General features: G+C 44.6%; 1 protein-coding gene and 1 non-coding gene across 3 annotated transcripts in view; both read left to right on the top strand.

Moving 5' to 3' along the window:
* VSNL1 (visinin like 1) overlaps positions 1 to 26,133 on the top strand; it is a 187,159-nt gene that overhangs the window by 70,522 nt on the left and 90,504 nt on the right. For both annotated transcript variants that reach the window (XM_088468147.1, XM_088468146.1), the window contains exon 2: positions 2,510 to 2,678. In XM_088468147.1, the coding sequence (XP_088324273.1) occupies positions 2,517 to 2,678 (162 nt within the window). In that variant the 5' untranslated portion in view covers positions 2,510 to 2,516. The remainder of the gene's footprint in view (positions 1 to 2,509; positions 2,679 to 26,133) is intronic.
* On the top strand, positions 12,384 to 12,512 carry LOC148532221 (U8 small nucleolar RNA). The gene has a single exon (XR_015877771.1). It is a non-coding gene; the product is annotated as a U8 small nucleolar RNA (small nucleolar RNA).

The raw sequence follows: 26,133 nt of genomic DNA, 5'->3' as shown, positions 1-26,133 counted from the left end.
TGGTTAATTAAGACTATTCCTTTGGCGGAATTATTAAGGTGTGATAGGTGAAATGTTTCCTGTGCCACTGCGGACTGTAAGAAGTCAGATTGGCTGATTGCCCATGTATAAATGATTTCAGGCTTCACAAGGATATTAAGCAGCTAAATGGATGATATGAGACACATTACAAGCAGTCTGGGCATTAATGCAGTTTAATGCTTCTGACTCTGGAGAGTATCGGGCCCTCGTTCTGCGAGTACATCAGAGGGCACCTCTAACAGAAGGTAATGTGAGATATTAGGGAGTGATACGTGTTAAATATAAGTATTTTTTTTATAGAACCTTCTTTTGGCATGCAAAATATTGGCATGTTCCTTAGGAAGTTGAAACTTTCAATGTATCAAATTGTTTATAATATAAAATGTCCCTGTTTATAATATAGCATGCCCTAACACCAAAACTGTGTCAGAGCTTGCTGCGATGTGGCTGGAGTGCCACAACGATGCCTAACCCTGTTAGACTGGTACAACTTCTCCCTCAGTGCCAGACGCATGAGTTTGGTATTGATCAAGCTACAGTCTGTATGGAGTTTGTATGTTCTCTCCACATTTCTGTACTTTCTATGCTGTGTCTACCATGTTCCAAACTGGATCCAAAGATGTATTTGAAAGTTATTCGGATACCAGCCTGTGATGGTATACAGTGCGAAGCCAGACTGTGATGGCATACAGTACAATGCCATGTCTGAGATGGTATACAGTGCAATGTCAACCTGATGTGGCATACAGTACAATGCCAGCCTGAGATGGTGTACTGTACATTGCCAACCTGAGATGGTGTACAGTATAATTCTAGCCTGAGATAGTGTTCTGTACATTGCCAGCCTGAGATGGCATTCAGTATAATTCCAGCCTGAGATGGCATACTGTACATTGCCAGCCTGAGATGGTATACAGTGCAATGCCAGCCTGATGTGGCATACAGTACAATGCCAGCCTGAGATGGCGTACTGTACATTGCCAGCATGAGATGATGTACAGTATAATTCCAGCCTAAAATAGCGTACTGTACATTGGCAGCCTGAGATGCCATACAGTATCATTCCAGCCTGAAATGGCATACTGTACATTGCCAGCCTGAGATGGTATACAGTGCAATGCCAGCCTGATGTGGCATACAGTACAATGCCAGCCTGAGATGGCGTACTGTACATTGCCAGCATGAGATGATATACAGTATAATTCCAGCCTAAAATAGCGTACTGTACATTGGCAGCCTGAGATGGCATACAGTATAATTCCAACCTGAGATGGCATACATTATCATTCCAGCCTGAAATGGCATACTGTACATTGCCAGCCTGAGATGGCGTACAGTATAATCCAAGCCTGAGATGGCGTACTGTACATTGCCAGCCTGAGATGGCATACAGTATAATCCCAGCCTGAGATGGCATACAGTATAATCCCAGCCTGAGATGGCGTACTGTACATTGGCAGCCTGAGATGGCATACAGTATAATTCCAGCCTGAGATGGCGTACTGTACATTGGCAGCCTGAGATGGCATACAGTATAATTCTAGCCTGAGATGGCGTACTGTACATTGCCAGCCTGAGATGGCGTACAGTATAATTCCAGCCTGAGATGGCGTACAGTATAATTCCAGCCTGAGATGGCGTACTGTACATTGCCAGCCTGAGATGGCATCCAGTTTCCAATAAATACTGCTATATGGAAATCTTACCTCAGGTTAATAAATTGCAGTCAGATCGCTGTCCCCATAACAAACTATGAGGACACGATACAATCTGATTATAAAAGGACCCCTTAAGAACCATAGTGATTTCATTTCAGTAGACCCTTTTATTTTTTTAGGAATTGTATGAAGTGGTGATAATGTCATAACGGAAAAAGGGGTTATCACCAATTTATAATTAGACCTCTTGGTCTGTGATGTCTGACAGATGCGTCTCTGTGTATTGCAGTGTGCTTTGTAAATGAGGCCTGACGTGTGTAAGTGATTGCTAGATTTTTTTTAAAAGGTGTAAATACTCAGTTTTATCCCGATAACTTTAACAGTGTTTGTAATGAATTTATCATCCTGTCAGTGTATCAGGAGAGAGAAGGACAGGAAGTGATATGGCTGTTAGCTCTTTATATCCAACAGTTATATTTTTGCAAAGTACACAGTGTGCCATTGTATTATGCTACAAAGCTATATTGTTTATGGAAAGTGCAAATATTGTTCTTTTTCAAATGAGTTGTTTTCTTTGGCAACAGATTTATGTCAGGTTGACAAACTTCCTCAGCCCGTCTCCTGAATATAACACTAGGGAAAGTGCTACTTCAGTCTGTGTATAAGTCTCTGTGTCTCTGATCCAAAATGGCTGCTTCATGGTCAATAAACTATGGCTTATGTTGCACCTTTATCAGTCTACGTCTTAAAGTTCCCAATATATAGATATTGTGCTTACGTTTGACATCTTTCAGAATTAACTGAAACAAATGTGTTCTCTTTCCTCCTAGAAACAAAATGGGTAAACAGAACAGCAAACTTGCCCCTGAGGTGATGGAGGATCTGGTGAAGAGCACAGAGTTTAACGAACATGAACTGAAACAGTGGTATAAAGGCTTCCTGAAGGACTGTCCCAGCGGCAGACTGAACCTGGACGAGTTTCAGCAGCTCTATGTAAAGGTAGGACACTGCTAGCTTATATGTGTGGTACATTCGCTGCTATTCCCACCAGAAATGGATCAATCATCAACCCAAGGCGCACAGTTCTGTAACAAAACAAATGCTTTTCTGGACCTAAACCTTGTTCCCAACGTACGATTAATTTCCTTGTCAGCTTGAAATGCCTCCTTTTGAGCAATTCACTTGTACAAGTCGTGATTTATTTGGTAAACTTGCGCTACCGTACATGAAACATATCAATAGAGCAAAAAAATATTTTCTTCCTAAGCTTTCATCCCTTCATCATGTCTTGTGCACATATTTTACCCAACAAAATGTATTTTATTTATTATTTGTGCCATTTTAATATATTGCGAACACAAGATTTGGTAAATCATTTCCACTGACGTGTCATTTTTATCTTCTGTTCATCACCACAAAGTCACAGGTTGAATGCAGGCGATATTTCATAATGATTGGGGCAAATGAATCGCTTAATATTTTTTAACCACATTCAATTTCTACTGCACAGCTCTGAGCTTTAATGAAACAAGACAAGAGGAAGCGAGGAGGAGTTTACTTTAGCTGGGTGTCACGTCATTTCAAAGGGACATTAAACCCCAAGAGCCAAATGTAATAGGTGAAGCAGTAAACTCTCACACTTTAAACTCGGCCCATGTAATAGAGACCGGGAACAGGCAAACTCGCATGTTTTTAGACTCAATAAACTCTCATGATTTAAACTTTCATCCAGATGTTTTCCCATTTTGAAGATAAAACTTGACCAATGTGAGAGATTACTGCTAAACTCTGACATTTTCTAAACTCTCCCCCTATTACATTTGGCCTCAAGATTGCAATATTCAGGCATAGGGCCTGATTCAGGGCCTGATTCAGACCCGCTCGCGAGCGATGAGCGCTCGCAAGCGGGTTGATGGTGCCTTAGTGCACATGCGCACGACGGAGGGAGCTCCGTCGTGCGCATGCGCGAGACCCGAATAACGACGGGGTAGCCGTCGTTACGGGTCTCGCACCAAAGGGGGCGTGCTGTCGATGTTGAGTGACAGCACGCCCCCTTTGGTGGGCGTGCCGGGGGCGTGGCTGCCAGACGGAGGCGTTCCCATGGGAACGCCTACCGTCTGGGTCCGGCCCCACTGACATCACTAGTGATGTCAGTGGGAGTGCTTTTGGCTCTGATAGAGCCAAAAGCACTCCAGGGCTTGCGGCAACGAGACCCTACCACAAGGGCCTCGTCGCAAGCCCGATGGTCGCGATGGTCTTGACCATCGCGACCATCATCATGGACGCTCGCATAAGCTGTGGGTGGTAGCCCACAGCTATGCGAGCGTCCAAGAGGCCGCACTTTTTACAAAAAAAAAAAAAAACGCCCTGATTCAGAGCGGGCGCTCGTTCGGAGCGTCCGGCTCTGAATCAGGCCCTCAGTACGGATCGCTATAGCGACTACGCACGCAATCTCACTGCGAAGATATGCTAACGTCTGCGATCGCTATGCCGTCGCAGCACAACATAAGGACGCCTACCTTACCTTACACACATCCGTAATACTTTGCAAGTCTGCGAATACATCGAGTACAATCGCAGCCTCATGCACACTTGCACAAGTTCTGACCTTCCTCAGGAATTTCTAACTTCATCGCACGCAGTGAAAGTCCAAGTACGGCATCGCAATTACTAATCTATGCGCACCCCTGCAATGGCGTTCAAATGCACTGGCATGCCTGTGTTTCGCCAACCACCCCCCCATCACCACTCCTAAATGGTACTTCCTGTCAATCATTCTGCGACAGGCCTGCGTAGTCACTGCGCTTGCAGTCCTGATCGCAGTGGAGTGTTCGCGCACGCACACCGCAATACATACGCATGCACAGAAAGCAACAATTGGCCGAGTGCGTGCGTAATCGCAGTTGCGATCGCTGCTGAATCAGGCCCACAGTCCAGATTTGCCCTCTAAGGGGTGTATTTACTAAAGTGCGGGTTTTTAGAAGTAGAGATGTTGCCCATAGCAACCAATCAGATTCTAGCTATTATCTTATAGAAGGTGTCAGATAAATGGTAAGTAGAATCTGCTTTGTTGCTATGGGCTATGGATAAACCCGCAGCTGCTATGTATTGCATATCCTTGTGCTAAGTGATAGCAAGATTGTTATTGGCGATAGTATAACTATTAACTCATTTTAAAAAGGACGCTTATCTTCCCAAGATGTACAGGTGCCACATATCTTCCCAGATGAATCCACACTTTGCTGTAACATAACTAAGGACATGTTAATCTTCAGGTTATCTTTTTACTTCCGCAGCCAGGCCCACACACGATACAAATGGTTCTTCCGTCTATTCACCCACAGCCTGGATTAATAAGCAACTGCTTCATTGCACAGAACAAGCCATCGGACCAAAGGACTGGATAACTGGATGGCAGGAACTGAATAATCTGCTTAATTCATTACAATGCGCATATGTACTGTACCTGACCATATTCCTGATATAAAGAGCACACCACCCCCTTCCTCTAATACACCCAAACCGCGACCGCAGCTGCCCAAGCCATACCACCAAACTGCACACCTTTATTAGAGGTCACAAATTGTGGAAACTAAAGGGGGGTATCCAGTAGACAATTAAGTTGAACGATTGAACGATAACGATCATTTGATCATTCAGTCGTTTGCAAATCGTTTGCAAAAGTGTCTAAAACGACTAGCGACGTGCGTGCCCGCTGGTCGTTTAGACATCTATCACCTTTCCAACATGCTGGTCAACCTTACGATATGGTCAGGCTCAGCATGTTTCCAGATGATTGATGACCCTGCACTGAACGACTGCTCGTTCAGTGCAGGCTCATCACACGACTGACAAACAACTGCACGATTACAATGTCGTAATCCTGCAGTCGTTTACAGATCTTGTAGTGGATACCCGCCTTAAGACCGTCTCAGGTAAATCCGCTGCTCCAATACTCTCTATGCTCTAAGATACGGTACGGTTTTATTTATTGTCTGTAGTCACATATATAATGTCTTCCCAGAATTGCTGTGAGCTATGTTATTACTGTGACGGATGCACAGTTTTGTAGCTTGGCAATTTCTGAAAACCTGCTGTAATAATCAGCCACACATAGCAAAGTCTCCTCATCCCGTCTGACCTGATATGATCCTGCGACTTGTCCCATTCCGGGTTTTCATGACTATGCAAACTTGATGTTTCTCCTGTCATTTGCTGGACACGTTTAACAATTTACTATAAACGCCTCAATATCCCAATTTATGTGTGGCGAGAAGACAGTATTACTTGCACATCTTATGGCCAAGGCTTTTCTCACTAATGATGTTGTCAATGTTTCTCTGCATAGACCCTCAAATCACAGTCCCGCCATTCGTACGTATGTATGTATGTAGGGGTCTATACATTTGCCTCTGATAGCAATTTCCACAGGTGCCCTCAGTCCGCGTTCATGGGCTGCACTCTCTTTTCCCTTACAAATTATCCCCCATACATTGTAGGGAGCTATAGTAGTATATACGTCTTTCTCCAGATCAGGTTTCATCCTATTTTGGAGCGAGTGTCATGCATAGTGGGCGTGCCATCATATGTTATGGTGTAATAAGTGCTACCCGGCTCCATCATGAAAGCCAGGCTCAACTTCTCACAAAGTGGATGATTTATGAGAGGACTTGTGTCATCTTCGGTTTGTAGAGGCGGAACAGGGGAAGGATGGGGGCTGCAGACATAGGGGAAATGTATTTACATTTTTAATCAGCGGTTGTGAATAAAGTGGAGAGAGATAAAGTACCAACCAATCAGCTCCTAACTGTCATTTTTCCAACACAGCCTGTAAAGTGACAGTTAGGAGCTGATTGGTTGGTTCTTTATCTCCATTCACTTTATCTCTCTCCATAGCTGAGTACATGAGAAGTGGCGAGGGTTATAAGAGTCTTTGGTTGTGGTGTGGTTCTTCTTTCGGAAAGCCAGGGCTTGCGATTGCTATTCTGCTCAGGCTAGAGTCCTAGGGGTGGGCATTAAGCTGCCCCCCAGTTGTTGTAGAACTACACATCCCAGCATGCCCTGTCACAGTTTTGCTATTTGGCAATGCTAAAATTTGCAAGGCATGCTGGGATGTGTAGTTCTACGACAGCTGTCGGGACGCTTATTGCCCACCCCTAGCTAGACTATTTGGGACACTTGTGGAAAATGTTTCTGCAGGGACCAAGATTCGTCGTCACCAGGAAGAGTATGAAAGAGCAGTAATACCATACACATGTCTGTATATGTAGGTTCCTTAATGTCGGTGTGATCGCTGTGGTTATTAGTGTTTCTATGAACTTCTTACATTAAATCTGGTTTATTGCTTATGAATGTCGGTGTCTGCTGTTATATCTGGACTGCTCACATATCTAGCTTTGCTCCTCCTCCCTAACAGAGACCAGATGTAGCTGAAGGTGCCTCCAAAGCAAATCTGAGTTACCAGCTGCAGCTGGAAGCTGGCATTGTCCTCCCCCGGTACTGGGACATATGTCACTATCTGGTTTGTGGTTTATTTTTGTAAAGCAGGCATGACGGAGCAGCTGTGAGGGGGTTTCAACGTGTGTGTTCCGGTGGTTTGTGGTTTGTTTGAACCGCTAACCACAGCGACCAGAAATGTAGTGATGGAACCTCTCACATCCCTCTACTGAAGACGACATTTCCTTCCCAGTCTGTCTAATAACCTGTGTTGGTGTCACAGGTATTGGCCTGCTTTCTCCTTTTCGGGTTTCTGATGTTCTCCAGAGCTTTCTCTGTGCTTTCATCCAATATCCATTTCATTTGCAGGAGGTTAGGGCATAGGGCCTGTCCCTTGTGCTGATCCCTGGGAAAATGTAGCCCAATAGCTGTACATTCGAAACACAGTGAGAGAGATGTCAAACATGGGCTTTAGCTCCCGTGTTAAGTGTCGGGAGCTGGTCAATTATCTCCCACGACTAACGCATGGTAAGCAATAGCTCCCAGATGAAGTGCCCAGAACTATGCAATTACCACACCCGGCAAGACTGCAACTAGCCCCGGAAAGCACTAATTAACGCAGATTTCTGTATGTAGCTCAGTAGGATTCAAGTGCACCCTCTGGGCTAGATACGGACTTATCATGGGTGGTAATGGAATAAATACGGGCACTTAGGGCCTGATTCAGAGGTGGAAGCTATTGCAATTCGCACGCAGACTGAGCGATTGTTTGCCATTGCGCATGCGTATGCATCGCAGTGTGTGCGCGCGAAGGCTGCTGTGCGATCCCTCAGCGTTCGCCGTGTCGAGTCCGCAGACCACGGAGGCCCATTGCAGACTGATTGACAAGAAGTGACCATTTGGGGGTGTTGGCGGGGGGCGGTTAAGGAAACGCAGGCGTGCCTGGGCGTTTAAACGCCGTTTTATGGGCGTGCATAAATTAGCCACTGCAAGTGCATACGCAGCTCTGCGTGGCAGAGGAGCTTCCTAGGCTGCGGCAGGAAAGACCTTCCACAAGGGTAAAATGCCCGCCGATGTTCGATGTTTCCGATATTTATGTTTGCGATCACGCATGCACGTAAGAAGGCAGCAGTGGGCGTCTTTATGCTCGGGTGATCTTTGCTAACAGTAGCATATTTACACAGCTGCGAGCGTGGGAATGCGCGGCTGCGTACTCATTACCGTCCACCTCTGAATCACGCTGGAAGCTAAAAGTAAGTCCCGTGGCTAATTGAATTACGCCCTATACCTTCACAGTTTAGGATGTGTCCAAAATATGATGCCTCTTCTACTCCTAGTCTCATTGTGTCAGGTATACATTTCCTTTGCTTATCTCTGCAGGTTTCTAGCATGTGTACATCAGGCACAGCCTTTGTGTCCATACTCCTGGATGTCATCGGTGATTACAGCTAAGCCCTGTAGGCTTGGGGTCTATTTACTAAGCAATGTTAGTGAAAAGTGATAAGGTACCAGCCAATCAGCTCCTAACTGTCATTTTTCAAACACAGCCTGTGAGACGACAGTTGGGAGCTGATTGGCTGGTAACTTATCACTTTTCACTCTATCTCCTAACACTGCTTAGTAAATAGACCCCTATACCTCTAAAATGTATGTTTAAAACTGGTTAATGTAGTGCTCCTTTTACCCAGCCTCAGATGTCAGTATTCAGACTGGACATAATAAGAACATTGAATAACTTTGCCAGTCTTTATGGGATTTGGGATTCAGTGTTGGCTCTCTATTGTATTCTCATTATATACTGATTTACAGTAGGCATCTGATTCCCAACATGTCATTTCTTTACTATGCTTCCAGTGAACTTACCCGCTCCAATGTGATCTTCAGTAACAAAGCCAGTTTTCCAGTTCCCTCTTGATTCTTTCTATAAGAGCTGTAGGAACTCTTGACCTGATTCAGAGCCGCTCGTACGCTCCGAGCGATGTTCGAACATCTGCGCATGCGTATGGGTCGTAATGCGCATGCGCCAACCAGTCATTGCGGTCGGAAATCGAGCGCTCGCAAAATAGCGAGTGCCTGCTAATTTGAGTGACAGGATGAGGCGTTTGTGGGTGGTAACAGGAGAAGGTGCTTGAAAACGGGGAGTGGAGATCCGAACGCAGGCGTGCCAAACGGTCAAAACGGACGTTTTAAGGGTGTGCATAATTAACAAAGCAGCGTCATCGACCACGTCACTTGGTTGTTTCTTAGCCTGAACTGCTCGCATGATTGCGGTAGGAAAATCCAACCACAAGCACTGCGAGCAGTTCAGACGCCTTTCGATGTACTCGATTAATCAAATAAATAGCGGAGATGACGTAGGATGCGAGCGGCCAGGGGGCGTCTTTACAAAATAGCGAGCGCATGTTTCGTTCGCTCGCTCAGACATAGAGGCGTCAACAGACCGCAAAGAGCGAGCGCTCAATTTAAATAGCTGAACCCCTTTTTCTGAACGAGCGAGCACAAATAGCGTCCGGCTCTGAATCAGGCCTTCTGTGTTGGGTGTTTAACTGATCATGTCCTAGATTTCATTTTGCTGGTGCTTATTCCTGGTTATCAGCCTAAACCTTGGGAATTATGTGCATAGTGATCCCACATTTTTCCAGTGTTATTACTGACTGTTACATTGATTCTCTCACACCCAAGTCCTAATAAGTCCTAATAGTTTAGCCGAGGGCTAGGCAACCTGCGGCACTCCAGCTGCTTTGGAACTACAAATTCCAGCATCCCCTGCCACTGTTTCAGCATGCCCTTAAAGCAAAACAGGGCATGCTGGGATGATTAGTTCCACAGCAGTTGCTGTTCCACAGATTGCCTATTCCATGTCTAGCATATTTATTAGTGAAGAAGTATGCAACTCCTTTTAATGTTATTTGATTTTTGCCCAGTCTTCTTATAAGGAATGTTCTTTGCTTAGCAGAGAGGTGCGCAGTTTTTCCCGCTCTCCAGAAGACCTTTTACGTTTGCACCAGTTCAGAGATGGTGGGATTTGGGTCTCATCCTATGCTTTTAATGGGACCCCGTCATCATCCTTCACTTTGGCAGAGAAGCGTATTTCTAGGCACATTATTATTATTATTGTTAGTAATATTATTATTATCATCCATTATTTATATGGTGCCATAAAGGTTCCGCAGCGCCTTACAAAGTACATAAACAAATGACGTGTCATGGCAGAAGGGGGCATGACGCATCGATGTTGTGGTATTGGGGGCGGAGCTGGGGGCGTTACCACACAATCGCATTATTGTGGCCCTGCTCCTCTTCACAATGCAGAGATTAATGGCATTGTGAGGAAGGGGATGGGGCCATGATGACGAGATTCAGTGCGAATCACGTCGCTATGGGCAACATCTCCACTTCTAAAAACCCGCCCTTTAGTAAATATACCCCTATCGGGGAGATGTGCTAAGCCTTGAAAAGTGATAAAGCGGAGAATGATAAAGTGCCAACCAATCAGCTCCTAACTGTCACTTTACAGGCTATGTTTGAAAAATGGCAGTTAGGAGCTGATTGGCTGGTACTTTATCACTCTCCACGTAATCACTTTTCAAGGCTTAGTACATCTCCCCCTTTAAGTATATAAACCTCTTTAATTAAGTGGAAAAGAAATTTGCGGCACATCAAACAAAGGGAGGCTGGATGCAGCTACAGGAGCTGTAATTAGGCTCTTTGGACCAGGGAGCTTACTATTTAATGTAACAGGTAGAATTTTGCACTTTGATTGCTCCCATACTGTAGTATGGGGGCAATCAACCAACAACCAACAAACAAAGCAATATTTTTTTTATCATTGGCTACAAAAATCTAGACTAAAATAGTGTTCCATGCTCTTCTCAACCTCATGCGGCTTGTAGCGTAAACCATGTAACATTTGTGTTCCGCTTTATACCACTAATTAATGACAAAAGACACATTTTAAACAGAAAAGCGCAACAGTGATCAAAAGGTCAGCTGCTGTATAAAGAGTACTCTAAATGTCCACGAGCGGCCAGCGTGCAGACATGACATTTCCAAAACCTGCGCTGGACGAAATTCATTTTTCTGTCTTTGCTTTTTATTTATGCCCCCCCCCCCCCCCCCCCAAAAAAAAAAAAAAAATTAAAATGCTGAAGGTTTTAGTACACAATGTTTAGGTATATGTAAATATACTAATGCATATGTTAATATTTTAAATACATGAGTTTGCCAGGGTTTTTCTGTGGATACAAATAGCATTTACTTACTGCCGCTTCTACCTTGCTGAACACTGGTACTCCCAGCTCTTAGCATAGCTGCATTTGCTAGTTCATGACTGCACTTGTTTAAGCTGATTTTATGTTTTTTTTACTTTTTTTTTCTGCAGCTGAATGTAATTAGCCATTCCAATTGGATGTGCATATTTGTGCTTATAAAAGAACAAGTAAACTCAATAAATATACATTGAGATACTGATAACATGAGCAAACATATAGGGTATGTAGACGTTCCCATAGAACTTAAGATATGTGACAGTGTATTTAGTGTACATTTCCTGTGTAGTTGATGACAAGGTTAAGAGTATGTACTTAGTAGTGGCTTTAGAGCTGTCTTTAGTACATTTCTTAGGTGATGTATCATGATGCCTTCTTCCCAGTTGCTCGGAGCCTAATGCTGCTGACGAAAGGGCAACGCCAAATGTGCATGAGTGGCAGAAGCACGCCGATGCCCACAATTGTTTAACCAGGCCGGTATGAGGCAAGGCCTCCAGCTTCGCTGCTCCCTTTTGAGGGGTATAAGTAATGCCATCTTAGATCTTAATATGGCGTTGCCTAGATATTTGCTGCTTATTAAATCGCCTATTTCTCTTTCATCCACTAGGGGACACTGGAGGTTGCTTACGCTGGGGGTATAGAGGTGTGGATAACTGGAGCTGGCACTTTAAACAATTCAGTTGTGTGAAGCTCCTCCCCCTCTATGCCCCATCAGCCCTCAGTTTAGAAAATGTGCCTACTAGGAGCTGGTCACATTATGCTGTGCTCCAGCAATACATGATTTTTATTTTACATTTAGGTTTTAATTTGTTTTTTAAGCATCTTTTTACACTATATTAGGTACCCTTCGCCACCTCTCTAAAGGTGGGGTCCGGGTACCTGGCGCCCTGTTCTTAGTAGAACAGGAAGGAGTGCGCAGTGCTTATTACAAAAGCACTGACAGCTCCTTATCGCCACAGCACAGCTCTAACAAGGAGAAGAGTGTGCTGCAGCTGTGAGATCATCAGTGAGGGTGTTCCTTACCTGTCCTCCTTATGGAGAAACAGACATGATGAATGGATCTGAGTATATGAGTACCCTGATCCTCAGCACCGCTCTGACCAACAACCAGGGTGTGTGTCAACCCGACTACTGCGCTGATGATCCTACCTCCGGGGAACGCAGTGAGTATGGCTGCGCATTCCCCGCTACGACTCCCCCCTCCCGCCCGCCGCGTGACCGCCCGCCCGCTGCCCAGTGACATAGCGTTACTGCGCTGCTTCAGGCGGGGGGCAGACAAAAGGGAAACAGCCGGAGGAGCTGTCCTCAGTCCCTGCTCGCTGCTAAGAGCTGCAGAGGGACGGCGGGGGCGCATAGCTGGACTGACAGTGAAGGAGCTCCTCCGTTAGACAGGGGCAGCCATTTTGGACAATTGATAAGGACGGGGGGCGGAGCCTACACAGCGCGGAAAGCTCAGGCACAGAGCTATTACAAACAGCATGCCTGGCATATTTTGCTCTTAATGCCTGCATTCTCTCCCTCCTGAAGGCAGAGTGCAGCTGTAAGGCTACAGAAGGATGGACTCCTGCACATCTGTAATCCTACTACATCCCTGGTACAGACTGTGACTGGGGTGTAAGTGCAGGGAGTCTTATCTGTGGGAAGGTAGTGGGGTGTATCTCCTCCTCTGTGTCCAAGACCAGCCTTCTGTCTCATATCTGTTCAGTTCTGATTAATGTGTGTCATTCTGAATGACTGTGTGTATCAATGTCAAACTGAATAAAGGCTTCTCAAAAGCTGTTTGCTGTTCTAAGGGTAACAAGCATCCGAGTTATGTGATGCTTGTATACCACGATTACTAACTCGCCTCCATAGCCGCTGACATGGTAGGAGTTATGACGGACATAACGTCACAGTTAGCAGAGGCACGCAGGTCTCATCCTCCCTGGGTGGCTGGGTTACCCAAGTCTCTAGACACCATGGTACAGGTTATGGGTTCAGCGGTGTCTGCACCCTCCAATTCACACCATTTACAGGAGAAGCCCATGTGGCTTAGTGGGTTAGACGCTGATCTCACTACTGGCAGTGATGGTGGAACCCCTGGTTCAAATCTCCTGAAGGCCTTCCCTTTAACGGTACTCCTCAGGAGTTAGAGTCCGCCTCTCCCGGGGTGGAATCTCTAATTTTGACAGTCAGAAATATCCTCAATTTAACTGAGGATATAATTCCTGCGTCCCAGGAGTGTGAATTATTTCATGAACACTGCTGTTTTTCCGTTTATCACAGCAGCTTTCAGTGGCCGGGAAACAGCCGGATAAGTGGTTCAAAATTCCACGTCTGTTTCCGTCTAGCTATCCTTTTCCATCATCCACGCTGGAAAAGTTGGAAACGCCTCCTCCTGTAGATGCGTCTACCTCCCATCTCTAAGAAAACAGCACTTCTAGTACCGGGAGCTACTGTACTAAAAGACACTTTAGATCGTAAGTGGAAGATGACGCTAACAGCTATCTATACTGCAGTGGGAGCTCAACTTAGACCTACCCTTGTTACCAGAGCAGAATTACGCCTACTAGCAGAACACAGTTGTGAGTCTGCAGTTTACCTGGGAGAAGCTTCTAAGAATCGCATATCTGCGTTTGCTATTTTGGGTCTGATTGCGCGCTTGGCAAGCGGACGCAGTATCCAAGCGTGCGATTCTCCATTCATTGGTGACTTGCTTTTTAACCTGAAATTGGACGAATGGATATCTCAGGCCACGGGGGTAAGTCTTCTGTCCTCCCGTCTACTGCTCAGGCTCCCAGAAGATCTTACACTGAACCTTCGTTTCTTTTCTTTCGTGCACCACATTCCTTTTGTGGTAGAGCCAGAGGTGATCCCACGCTAGCAAACAGAGGTAGAGGTCGACCACACACTGTTGTACGTTGACAGGAGCCTAAAACCAGCTGTAAAACAGGTGGCATGACGGTCTTCCGTCCCACCTGTGGTTCCCTGCGGTGGGAGCCTGCTTGCAGAAATTTCAAATCTCTTCAGAACCGTGGAGACTAATTTCCCTGGGGTACCGAATAGACTTCGAAGTCCCCCCTCCACCTCGGTCCTTTACTACAAGTCTGCCTATACCTGCAGACAAGGCCAGGGTTCTACAGGAGGTTATCCAGTCTCTAATAGTATCATCGGTGCTAGTTCCGGAGCGTCAACGAGGTATGGGGTTTTACTCAAACCTGTTTGTAGTGCCCAGACTGGATGGTTCGGTCAGGCACATCTTAAACCTCAAGTCCTTAAACCTATATCTAAAGATGTATCGTTTCAAAAGGGATCTCTGCAGTCTGTCATTGCGAGCTTGGAACCAGGGGAGTTCCTATTATCCCTGGATATCAAGGATGCCTATCTCCAGTTTCCAATTTGAAAACTGCATCAAGCCTTCCTGCGGTTTACTATACTGTAGGACCACTACCAATTTTGAGCGTTGCCGTTCGGGTTATCCTCTGCTCACTGCATATTCACATGTCAGTCATGACTGCTCTTCTTCAGTCATTGGGAGTGAACATAATCCCTTATTTGAACGACCTATTACTCAAGGCTCCATCGGTAACCTTCTCTCAGACCAGGCCTTACTGACATATCACACTCTAATCCAACACGGTTGGATAATCAACTTCAAGAAATCAAATCTCATTCTGTCCCAGAAACTCCTATTTCTGGGCATGATCCTGGATACAGCATCACAAGACAAAGCCCAGGATATCCGTTTGTTAGTTCAGCAGGTTCTCAGACCAAGCAAAGTGTCCCTACTTCTTTGTCTGTGTCTCTTGGGGAAGATGGTAGCTGCTTTTGAGGCACTACAGTTCAGACGGTTCCACTCAACAGTGTTTCAGCTGGACCTGCTGTCACTGTGGCTCAGGGTCTCATCTGCTTCTACATAGACAGATCCGTCTGAACCCGGTACCAGAGTGGCTATGCCCTGGTGGACACCATCCAAATATCCTAATCGTGGGACTGCATCATTGTAACAACAGATGTCAGCCTTTGAGGATGGGGAGCAGTAGTCCTCGATCATCACTTTGAGGGTCGATGGTCCCCTCTGGTACAGAAGTGGCCCATAAATGTGTTGGATTTACAATGCTCCGATAGACGCGACAGAGTTTCTAAGGTCTTGTCAGGTAAGAGTGCAACAGATAACGCGACGGCCGTCGCTTACATCAACCGACAGGGCGGGACTCGAAGTCGCATGGCCATGCGAGAAGTGACTCCGATTCTCCGGTGGGCCGAAAATCAGCAGATTACCTAAGTTACTAAAACATCCATCCCGGGGAATGGAAGCTTCAGCCATACGTGTTCAGTGCACTGATTCATCGATGTGGGTGTCCTCATGGCGTCACGAATGAATCGCCAGCTCCCAGTATACGTGTCAAGAACTCGGGATCCGCAAGCACAGGCAGTCGATGCTCTGACAGTTCCTTGGATCTACAACTTCGTTTACCTTCTCAGAAGAATTAAACAGGAATTGGCCTCTGTCATTCTCGTGGTTCCAAACTGGCCTCGGAGAGGTTGGTTCTTGGACCTTTGGTCCCTATTGGTAGATGATCTGTGGCCCCTTCCTTGGCGGCCGGATCTTCTACAGCAGGGTCCTTGCGTCCACCCCAACTTAGCGCTGCTGCGTTTAACGGGGTGGCTCTTGAAACCAGTATCTTGTAAAGATATCCCAGACTCTGTTGTTCCCACCATGCTGCGCGCCAGGAAGCCAGTTTCGGCTGCGCATTATCGTATCTGGCATTATTATGTCTTGTGGTGTTCCAGTCGGGGTCTTCCATCTAGGACTTTTTTCGTTTGTCCCGGTTTATGTTTTTTTCTTCAGACGGGATTGGATTCAGGCCTTCACCTTGGAACAGTAAAGGTGCAGGTCTCTGCCCTTTCCATTTTCTTTCAACGCAAATTGGTCCTCATTCCTGAGGTGCAGACGTTTTCTTCAGGGGGTCTTGCGTATTCAGCCTCCTTTTGTACCTCCGGTGGCTTCTTGGGCCTGAGCTTAGTGCTTCTGTTCCTTCAGTCGCCCATGTTCGAGCCTTTGAAACAGGTTGATCTTAAGTACCCGTCTTGGAAGACGGTCATCCTTCTGGCTCTAGCTTCGGCTCGTAGAGTCTCGGAATTGGGTGCTCTATCCTATAAGCCACCTTACCTTGTGTTTCATGCTGATAGGGCGGAACTCCAGACGGTATTCACTTTCCTTCCCAAGGTTGTGTAGTCTTTCCATATCAACCAGCCTATTGTGGTTCCGTCATTGGTGGCGGACTCGGGTGATTCTTCTACCGTGGCTGTGGTTAGAGCTCTCCACATCTATGTTGCCAGGACAGCGTCCATCCGTAAGTCGGAGTCGTTTTTTGGCCTCTATGATGCTATTTGGAGGGGTTGGCCTCCTTCATCCATTTCAGCTCATTCCACATGTTCTGTGGGTGCATCATTGGCGGTTGGTAGGGGTGCCTCCTCGTCACAATTGTGCCTGGCGACCAATTGGTCTTCTGTTCACACGTTTGTAAAATTTTACAGATTTTACATCTTTGCTGCTTCAGCATCATGTTTCGGCCACCTTGTTCTGCAGGTGCCGCAGAGCGCTCCGGCCCATGGGGAAAACTTTGGGACGTCCCCAGCGTAAGCAACCTCCAGTGTCCCCTAGTGGATGAAAGAGAAAATGGGATTTTGGTACTTACCGGTAAATCCTTTTCTCTGATTCCACAGGGGACACTGGACGCCCACCTCAGCGCTCTTAGCCTGCCTGTTCGGTTTGTTCCGTGTGTTGTATGTTTTGATTTATTGTGTGTTTTTCTCTCCCTTTTACTCTTTGTTCTCCATCTCCTCTTGGTCTTCATTTTCTAAACTGAGGGCTGATGGGGCATAGAGTGGGAGGAGCATCACACTTCTGAATTATTTAAAGTGCCGGCTCCAGTTATCCACGCCTCTATACCCCCAGCGTAAGCAACCTCCAGTGTCCCCTGTGGAATCAGAGAAAAGGATTTACCGGTAAGTACCAAAATCCCATTTTCCTCCGTCCCCTTAGAGGTCTGTGGGGATGGCGGTAAGTGACGGTAGATGAGTTAAAGCAGAAGAAGTCTCTGATTTGTCCCGGGATTAACCTTTTCATAAGTGTCAGGAAGCACTGATGATCATTTTCCTGTTTTATGGACAACAAAGGTATATTTTACCCCCCCCTGTTTTTCATTAGTCTTTGTTGGAATTGGTGGCACTCCCTGCTGGAGTACTTCCATTGCAATTTTTTTTCCTTTTTTACCACCAAAGCCAGTGCTTTAGTTAATTTCTGTATATAAAATGTGGCTATTAAATGAGTTATTCTATATAAACGAAGATCTACAGTATATGGAGTGATGTGAACATATTCTTGCCCAGTTCCTTAAGTAGGGAGTTAAATCCCTAATTTTTGGCTTTTTGCTGCGATGTTGCATTAAAAGCACATAACATGTGATTCCGTTCTGTTGTACTGTATTCTGACATAGCATATGTAAAAATAGCTGTAATACGGATCTCTACAGATATAGAACAAAAGAGACGGCACGTGACAATGAGCACAGCTAACATGTGGGTTGTAATTAAGATTTGGAAAAGCACACACTAGAGAAAGCCCAAAATGTAATGAGACTCATTCACTGCGGTGCCTTAATAAACATATCACTCAGTGTAGTTTATTCACAGGCGACCTAGATGCAGTTCCCCTCCTACGTAAATTAACTTGGATTCAAAAGGCAAATGAGTGACTGGTTCTGTTGTATCCACTCTTTGTACTCTCTCTCTTGTACATCGCATGTTAAGACGCATCTTCCCAAGTCAGTGACTCACTCTCGAGCCTCAGCCCGATTGCCTGGAAATATCTGACTGTCACCGACTGCTGAGTCACGGGACTGGAAATAATAATAATAATTATAATTTATCGGCTGAAAATATTTCCAGGGGACAGTATACGCAGAGGGAGAGACCATTCTGTGTGTTTGTTTTTGTCTTGTATTTATATCATTTATGTGACCTGTACTTTGCCTACAGTTTTTGTTTTTACGTCTCCAGTAACTTTATATTGCAAGTGTCATATGTGATTCCCGTTGTACAGTATTTAAACAATAATATTTAAAGACCAAGGGGTAAATTTCAGAGGCTGCATCACGCATTTACTAACAGACAGTTTTTTTATTTTTTTTTAAGTGTTAGTAAATGTGTCATTTAGCTCCAGAAACAAAATATCCATTTAGATTGTTTTTTAAATCAAATAAAATCGATTAAAAATGGATCTAAATTGACCTTTAGTAAATATACCCCCCAGGGCTGAGACAAGGGGCACCCAGTATGACTCAGTAAAGGCACTTTCACCACCAACATTGAAAAAGGGAATTTTACTGTAGCAGAATCCCCTACCCGTGGTAGTCGGTGATGCCAAATTATCCACATGGACTTTAAAATGAGTGACTTCTTTTCTTAAAGACATCATATCTGTACTTGACCAGGAGACAGCACTGTTTATTTGGAGAGCAATTGGTGTTTGTAGTGTAAGGTGTGTGTGTGCCAGCCTTGGCCCTGTTTCTTGTCTGGCCCTGACCTTGTCATCTGATCTACCTCTGTCATCTCCACCTTAATCAATTCTTTGCTTATGCCATGGTAATAGAAAGAATGCTTCCTTAAAAACAACCGCCCTAAGGCCCGCAGCCATAGGAAATTTTCATATAGAGGGCGGGGTGTATTAAGCATCGCATCCGCCTCTTGCGCAGAAGTACGCTAGCGCCACAGGGGGAGATGGGAAGGATTTGGTCGGATCCCTCTCATGGGTATCCCGATAAGAAGCCCATAGGCGTTACCCACCGGGACGAAGCATTCCGGTGCTTAGTGCATATGGGATATGCAGTAAAACCACCGAAAACTTCATTTTCGGGGGTTTTACGCCATTTTTCACTTTAGTGCTTTCCGCCCAGAGTAGTTTATTACACAGGCTTCATTTGGATATATAAATGGATTTGCTTGGACTTGTACTGTAAGCTGTTACAGACCCAAAGAATTGGCAGAACAGTGGCATGGGCAGTAAGCAGCAAGCGGCAAGCTGGTACCTGGCTGATATGCCAGCAGGATTGGGTGTCATGCTGCCTGGCATAAGACTACTTGCACCATTTATTTACCTACTGTAGCAGGATTTCACTCTCACGGTAAAATGTCCAAGTGGTTGCCATCTTTCCAGTCAACCTGCTGCCACCAATGATTACTAGGATGAGATAGTTGTGGCACAAGTTGCACTGGCCTTTCCTCAAAGTTGAATGCGCAGATTTTCCAGTTTTACGTCCAGACTTTTCACTTGCCAAACCCCTCTGTTTTTGAGCAATGTCGGGCCCATTGATATAAAAAAACTTTTTTTGCTTGGAAGCCAAACTGAATTGTTCTCTTAAGTTCTACATTGTAGCAGGTTTCTGTGGTCCCTTTTTTATTATTATTATTATTATTATTATTATTATTATTATTTTTATTATTATTATTACTATTATTTGTGCTACTTCATTAAAATGGAAGGATAACATTAGCCTAGCTACTATAGTTGTTTACATAATTTTATTTTTTAAATATTAATTATTATTATTATTTTATTATTATTATTTTTGCTACTTCATTAAAATGGAAGGATAATATTAGCCTAGCTCCTATAGTTGTTTACATAATTTTATTTTTTGTAATATGAATTAGTAGTAGTAGTATTAATATTATTATTATTAATAATAATAATAATAATTTTATTATTATTATTTTGCTACTTCATTAAAATGGAAGGATAATATTAGCCTAGCTCCTATAGTTGTTTACATAACTTTATTTTTTTTATATGAATTATTATTATTATTATTTACCCTTTATTTACAGGACATCACATGGTGTCTGCAGAGCCATACAAAGTACACATTATCAATAAGTGTATTGTATGCTTAAGTGTCCATAGACGCAGCAGCGATGAGAATTGCGTACTTCTTAATCAGGCTCATTATGCAGCGTACAATTCTACCCAGACTTTATAATTATGTAAACTGCATTTTGCTATCTCTCATGTTTGCATTTAGTACAGTCTTATACAGGGAGATGTGACATGTGGTGCCCCAGCAGTATTTATAGCACATAGTACTTTTTGCATTTTCGCTGACCATCTGCAGTGTGTTACAGCAAGAAGGTGCGTGCACAGTCCAGCGCTCATGTGAGTGACATCACCTCTTATTACATAAGCATCACTGGTGTTACAGAGCAGAATTGCCCATGGCCGGGAAGTGGCAAAGCTACAGGATTGGAAGAGAAGAGGGAACATTTCTATTATATACTCCAGAATACAGTCAGAGTCATTCTAGGAATTGATGTCTCAGTATCCTAAATTAGTTATTGATTCCCGAAGGTTAGTAAATGAGATAGCAAAAAAAAAATACAAAAATCACATAATCTGTTTTTATGTGGTAACTTAATCACCTAAACCTGGAGAAAGCAGTGATCATTAATAAAGGGTGTGCTGTCACATACTAGATACTCATATATATCCCCTACAGAAGGACACAGGGATAGAACTGACCGTACTTGGACAGTGTGCCCCTAGACCAGTGATTCCCAACCTCGGTCCTCATGGTACACCAACAGTCCTGGCTTTAGTGATACCCATACTTGAGCACAGATGGTTAAATCAATGTAACTGAGGTGCTAATAAAGTCACCTGTGCTCAAGTATGGCTATCCTTAAAACCTGGACTGTAAAGCTGGGTACACACTGACAGATACATTGGGCGATCAATTGATCTGTTGCCTTTCGTGCATTATGTACCCGCGATATGTCGGTGAACGTTGGCATTCATCGACATATCGCATTGGCAGTGCTGCACAGCCAATGGACAGACATGTCTACAGACATATCTATCCATCGGCAGATGTGTACAGGCAGTTGGCAGAACGCCCGTACACACACAGTGGCAGCCGCGAGGAGGGGGCGGGACACGCCCCCTGGTTGCCGACACCTGCGGGCAGGCACAGATGATGGTTGTTCAGTGTGTACGAACAACCATCATCTGCAGATATATCTGTATAGTGTGTACCCACCTTTAGTGTGCCTTTAGGACCGTGGTTGTGAACCCCTGCCCTAGTACCGTATGTATTCATTTTGGAAGCACAAACCTGATTTGAGGCTATTGGCTTGCGGGTGGTTAGGAGTGTGTGGAAATTACATTTTATTTTTATTACAAACTCTGATTGGTGAGGCCACATCCAGTATGACACAGTCACTCCCCAGCGTGCCGAGGTCCAATGTCCATAGACGTGCGCACATAGAGTCGAGGGTGTGTACACCCCACTCTCAGGGCCTGAGATTTACGCTAGTGCAATTGCAACTGCATTATCTCACGGATCGCAGTTGCTAATATGTGCTTCCAAAGCACAGCCGAGCATAGGGACGCCCACCGCTGCCTTCTCATATCCGTCTGACGACGTGCAACAGCGCAAACATCGGTAACATCGACGCACAAAAGGCAGCCATGCTTCATTTGCGGCAGGTCTGACCAGCTGCAAACACTGCAGCTCTCCTGCCACGCAGAGCGCTCTTGTGCTGCAAAAGAGATCGCAGTGCCTAATTTATGCACGCCCATGAAATGGCGTTTAAACGGTCAGACACGCCTGCGTTTTCCTAATCATCCCCTAGTTACCACCCCCTGAACGCTGACTACCTGTCGCTCACTTTGCGAATGGTTCCTCTGTACGAATGTGGTCGCAATGCAATTGCTGCGCGTGCCAGTTTGGCATTCGGACATGCGCAATAGCATACAATCGCTCGATCCGCGTAAACATTGTCATTGCGTCCACTGTTGAATCAAACCCTCAGACCTCAGTTTCAGTGATTGAGTCACTTCGATGTATCAACGGCGCCCTCCTGAGGATGGAGGAGTGCTGTACTGTGTGTAATATACAGACCAGTTCCAGTTGGCCCAATATGAATTGAGTTAACTACAGTGTGGCACAATATTGCCAAAGATGTCTATGTACTAAGCCTTGGAGAGAGATAAAGTACCAAATAATCAGCTAACTCACATTACTGACTGTGTTGGAAAGACAGGTAGGAGCTGATTGGTTGGTACTTTATCTCTCTCCACTTTATCTCACTACAAGGCTTAGAACATAGACCTCATAGTTGGGGGGATTAGGGGGGATATGATGATATTGGTGAGTTTGGGGGACCTGATGATGAGAGGGGGGGGGATAGATTACATGAAAATAGTACTAGACATGCCCTTGGGTTGTGCAGGACATGCCCCTCGGTACAGAGTGTTCCTCTCTAATTTTCCCTGGGTACAGGCCCTCATGAAATGTGCCAATGCCAATGTCCCAATTGCAAACTCCCCAATCTTAGGAGGTATGAAAGTGCAGGGTCAGATTGGGCATCAGTGACCTGGTTTACTGGATCACACATGCACAGTGAAACTGGTGGCCCTTAGTCGGGTTTCCACAGCCATGTGTTAAACTAAAGTAAATGCAAAAAATATATCTATTATTCTTAAAAAATAAATTAGATTATTGCCACTCTCTTCCAACAATAACACATTTTTGTTTTAATAATAATTTTTTTTCTATTGTGGTTGTGTCAGTGAGGACATCTATGTGAACTAAAGTTGATATAATCCTGGTTTCTTTATGTGTTTGCAAACTTCTAAAAAGTTAAGAGGTGAGAGGTGTAGGCCATAACAACCAATCAGATTGTAGTAATCATTTATCTAGAGCAAATTATATAAGTGATGGCTTTAGGGAAGGGTGTATACACTGTATAGAAATGGTGCACCACATGCTGTAACCCATAGCAGCCAATGAGATATTTACTATCAATATCTACAGAAGAAATTGGAGTTATTAACAGTTCCCTTTTTATGTAGATTATGCAGCACTTTACAGAGAACATTCAGCAATTAACATACGTCATTGCCCCAGTTGAGCTTGCAATCATTTATTCAGCTTTCAGAAGTCGTAACACCCCAAACTACAATAGACTTCTATGGGAACGCTCATTTACCTGCACAGTGCGGCGTGCTGCACTGACATTTATAGCAATGTACCTACTTCTTCTTCATTAAACAATAAAGAGCAGTGTATGTCTGCGCTCTAATGAGCTTAGTTTTATCGATGCCCTAACTTGCAATAATGTGATTAATGTGATACAGTATAGAAGAGATTTGTGCAAAAGTCACTGTGCTGACTACCTCTCATCTTCAGTGTTTCCTCTTATTTTGTATTGACTGACAGTGTTCCGCCTCCTCACATACATTGTTCTGAAACATGAAATATGCACAGGAAGAATATTAAACACTTGAGGTAGAAAAGACGGTGAAGAAATTAATAGATTTTGGGGTATATGTGACTGCAATACTAACAGTTTTTTGTTCTCCATATAAACTGGACAATGTTCAGTTATGATCCCCGGGTGGTAGATATTCAAACGTGTGTGTGTGTGTATATATATATATATATATATATATATATAGTGTATACAGTAGTGGAAGGATGGCACTCATGGTCTCAACAGCACTTCTAATAAATAAAAGGCACAGCCAGGATATATGGTCAATGTTTCAGAGCGTTGGCTCTTTTATCAAGACATGCCGTACAATGAACACACTGGAGTCCTGGTGACATTATCAGTAAGCAAGCGACACCCGGGATCCAGCAGGGAGGTGTGGTTAGGGCTGTGCATACCATTACCATGGTGACAAGATAAACTATATAAAAAAACTATATAAAAAACGGAGGCATGATCATACATAAAATGCAGCAACAACAGATTAACTTACTAACTGACCATAAACTAACTAAGTGTAACAAAATACTGGGGAAATAAGGAAATGCATTAATAATATTTTTTCCATAGCTGTCACCTAGTTGGTCTATAACATCAGTATTGCCATTATGCCCATATATAGTATGATTATAGCAAGCTGGACAACCTGTGTATTACACCTCCAGGTTAGTCCACAACGCTTGCAACCAGGCATTGTTATTGTATAGCCCCATACTTTGCTCACTATGCATTTACATCATTTTTAATTATTCTATTGTATAGGTGATATTTTCCTTATTTCCCCAGTAGCTTGTTGCACTTAGTTAGTTTATGGTCAGTACCATATATTTTGGAGTGTCCAGCACCCAGATCCATTTTACATGGTTTCACTTGATTGTGCATGTTTAACATTTATCCCTATCGCAAACAATGTGGTCGATGCGTGTGAACCTCTACTGAGTAGCCGCTGTAATGTTCTATAAGTTTATCTGTTGTTGTTGCACTTTATGTATGATCATGCCTCCCTTTTTTTATATAGTTTATTTTGTCACCATGGTAATGGTATGCACAGCCCTAACCACACCTCTCTGCTGAATCCCGGGTGTCGTCGCTTACTGATGGTGTCACCAGGACTCCAGTGTGTGTGGCAGGGGCGGGAACATTTATTTATTTATTAACAGTTTCTTATATAGCACAGCATATATTTTGTTGCGATTTTCAATTGGAACATTAATAGAACAAAACTGAGTAATAACAGACAGATATATAGGTAGGAAGGCCCTGCTCGCAAGCTTGCAATCTATAGGACATTGACTCTCACTGGGTGGATGTCTCTTTTTGTTCATTGTACTGCATGTCTTGATAAAAGAGCCAACGCTCTGAAACGTTGATCATATATCCTGGCTGTGCCTGTTATTTATTAGAAGTGCTGTTGAGACCCTGAGTGCCATCCTTCCACTACTGTATATACCATATCTATCTACTGAAGAGGCACCTGGGCATGCTGTGGAGGCTGGGGCGAGTGCCGGATTATCTCTATTACATATATACACCAGTGACCCACCGCTGGTTTTGCACAAGAGCAATTTAATCTCACCAAAGCCCCCTGCATCTCATAACAACCTATGCCACATTACCACAGTCCCCTAAATCTCATCACAGCCCCTGCTTCTCACTCCTGCCCCCTTCATTTCACCAGTGTCACCACAACCCCTAATACTGCTGACATGCAGCTTGCTGGGGCCCACCACTGGGATGTTCTGGGAAGGGCAGAAGGATCATGGATTAGAGATATGTATTGCATCTACTGTTAGCATTATCAGCAATATGTCCCCAGGGCTGGGGCACCTGTGCATATTTTCACAGCCTAAATGCGCACCCTTACCCAGCTGCCGAACATGGCGATGAGCGGTGTCCTCTTTGCACAATGTATCCTGTATTTCCTGGGCTTCCTTGAACTTCCTCGCCGTGGTGTCCCTGTCTAAGAACATCACTGACTTCCATGGGAGGCACCTTCTGTTCACCAAGAGCGTGTGGCTGAGGGGGAACATCTCGCTGGAGAAGGTGCACTTCACTGTGGTGGCGTGGTGGCCAGAGTCCGCCTGCAGGTTCAGCGTAGTGATGTTTTTGTTCCGATGATAGTTTTTTTACCATTTGATGGTGGCCGTCCAATGTTTGCCACGATTGACTGGAAACCATTTGATGGTATTCCGATGGTTGTTTTTTTTTTTTTAAATGCCATATAGCTATGCCTTCCCTAGCTCCTTCCTGACTACTGTTTCTGCATCAGGACATCTTCATGGGTTCGTTGGAGGCCGTCTCTCACTCTCTGTCTGCCTCAGACCCGACCCTGCTCAGTCTCTGACTCTTTCCCCTCTCTCGGCTGCTGCTAAGCAACAGGACACTTTGCTATCTCTGATTGTCTCTCACTGTCTCAGAGAACCACTCAGAGCACAGCC

The sequence above is a fragment of the Taudactylus pleione genome, unplaced genomic scaffold (assembly GCF_031769625.1).
Source record: "Taudactylus pleione unplaced genomic scaffold, aTauple2 ptg000081l, whole genome shotgun sequence".
Lineage (NCBI taxonomy): Eukaryota > Metazoa > Chordata > Amphibia > Anura > Myobatrachidae > Taudactylus > Taudactylus pleione.
Note: the sequence above shows the minus strand (reverse complement) of the source record. Positions and strands in the feature narration are given on the sequence as shown.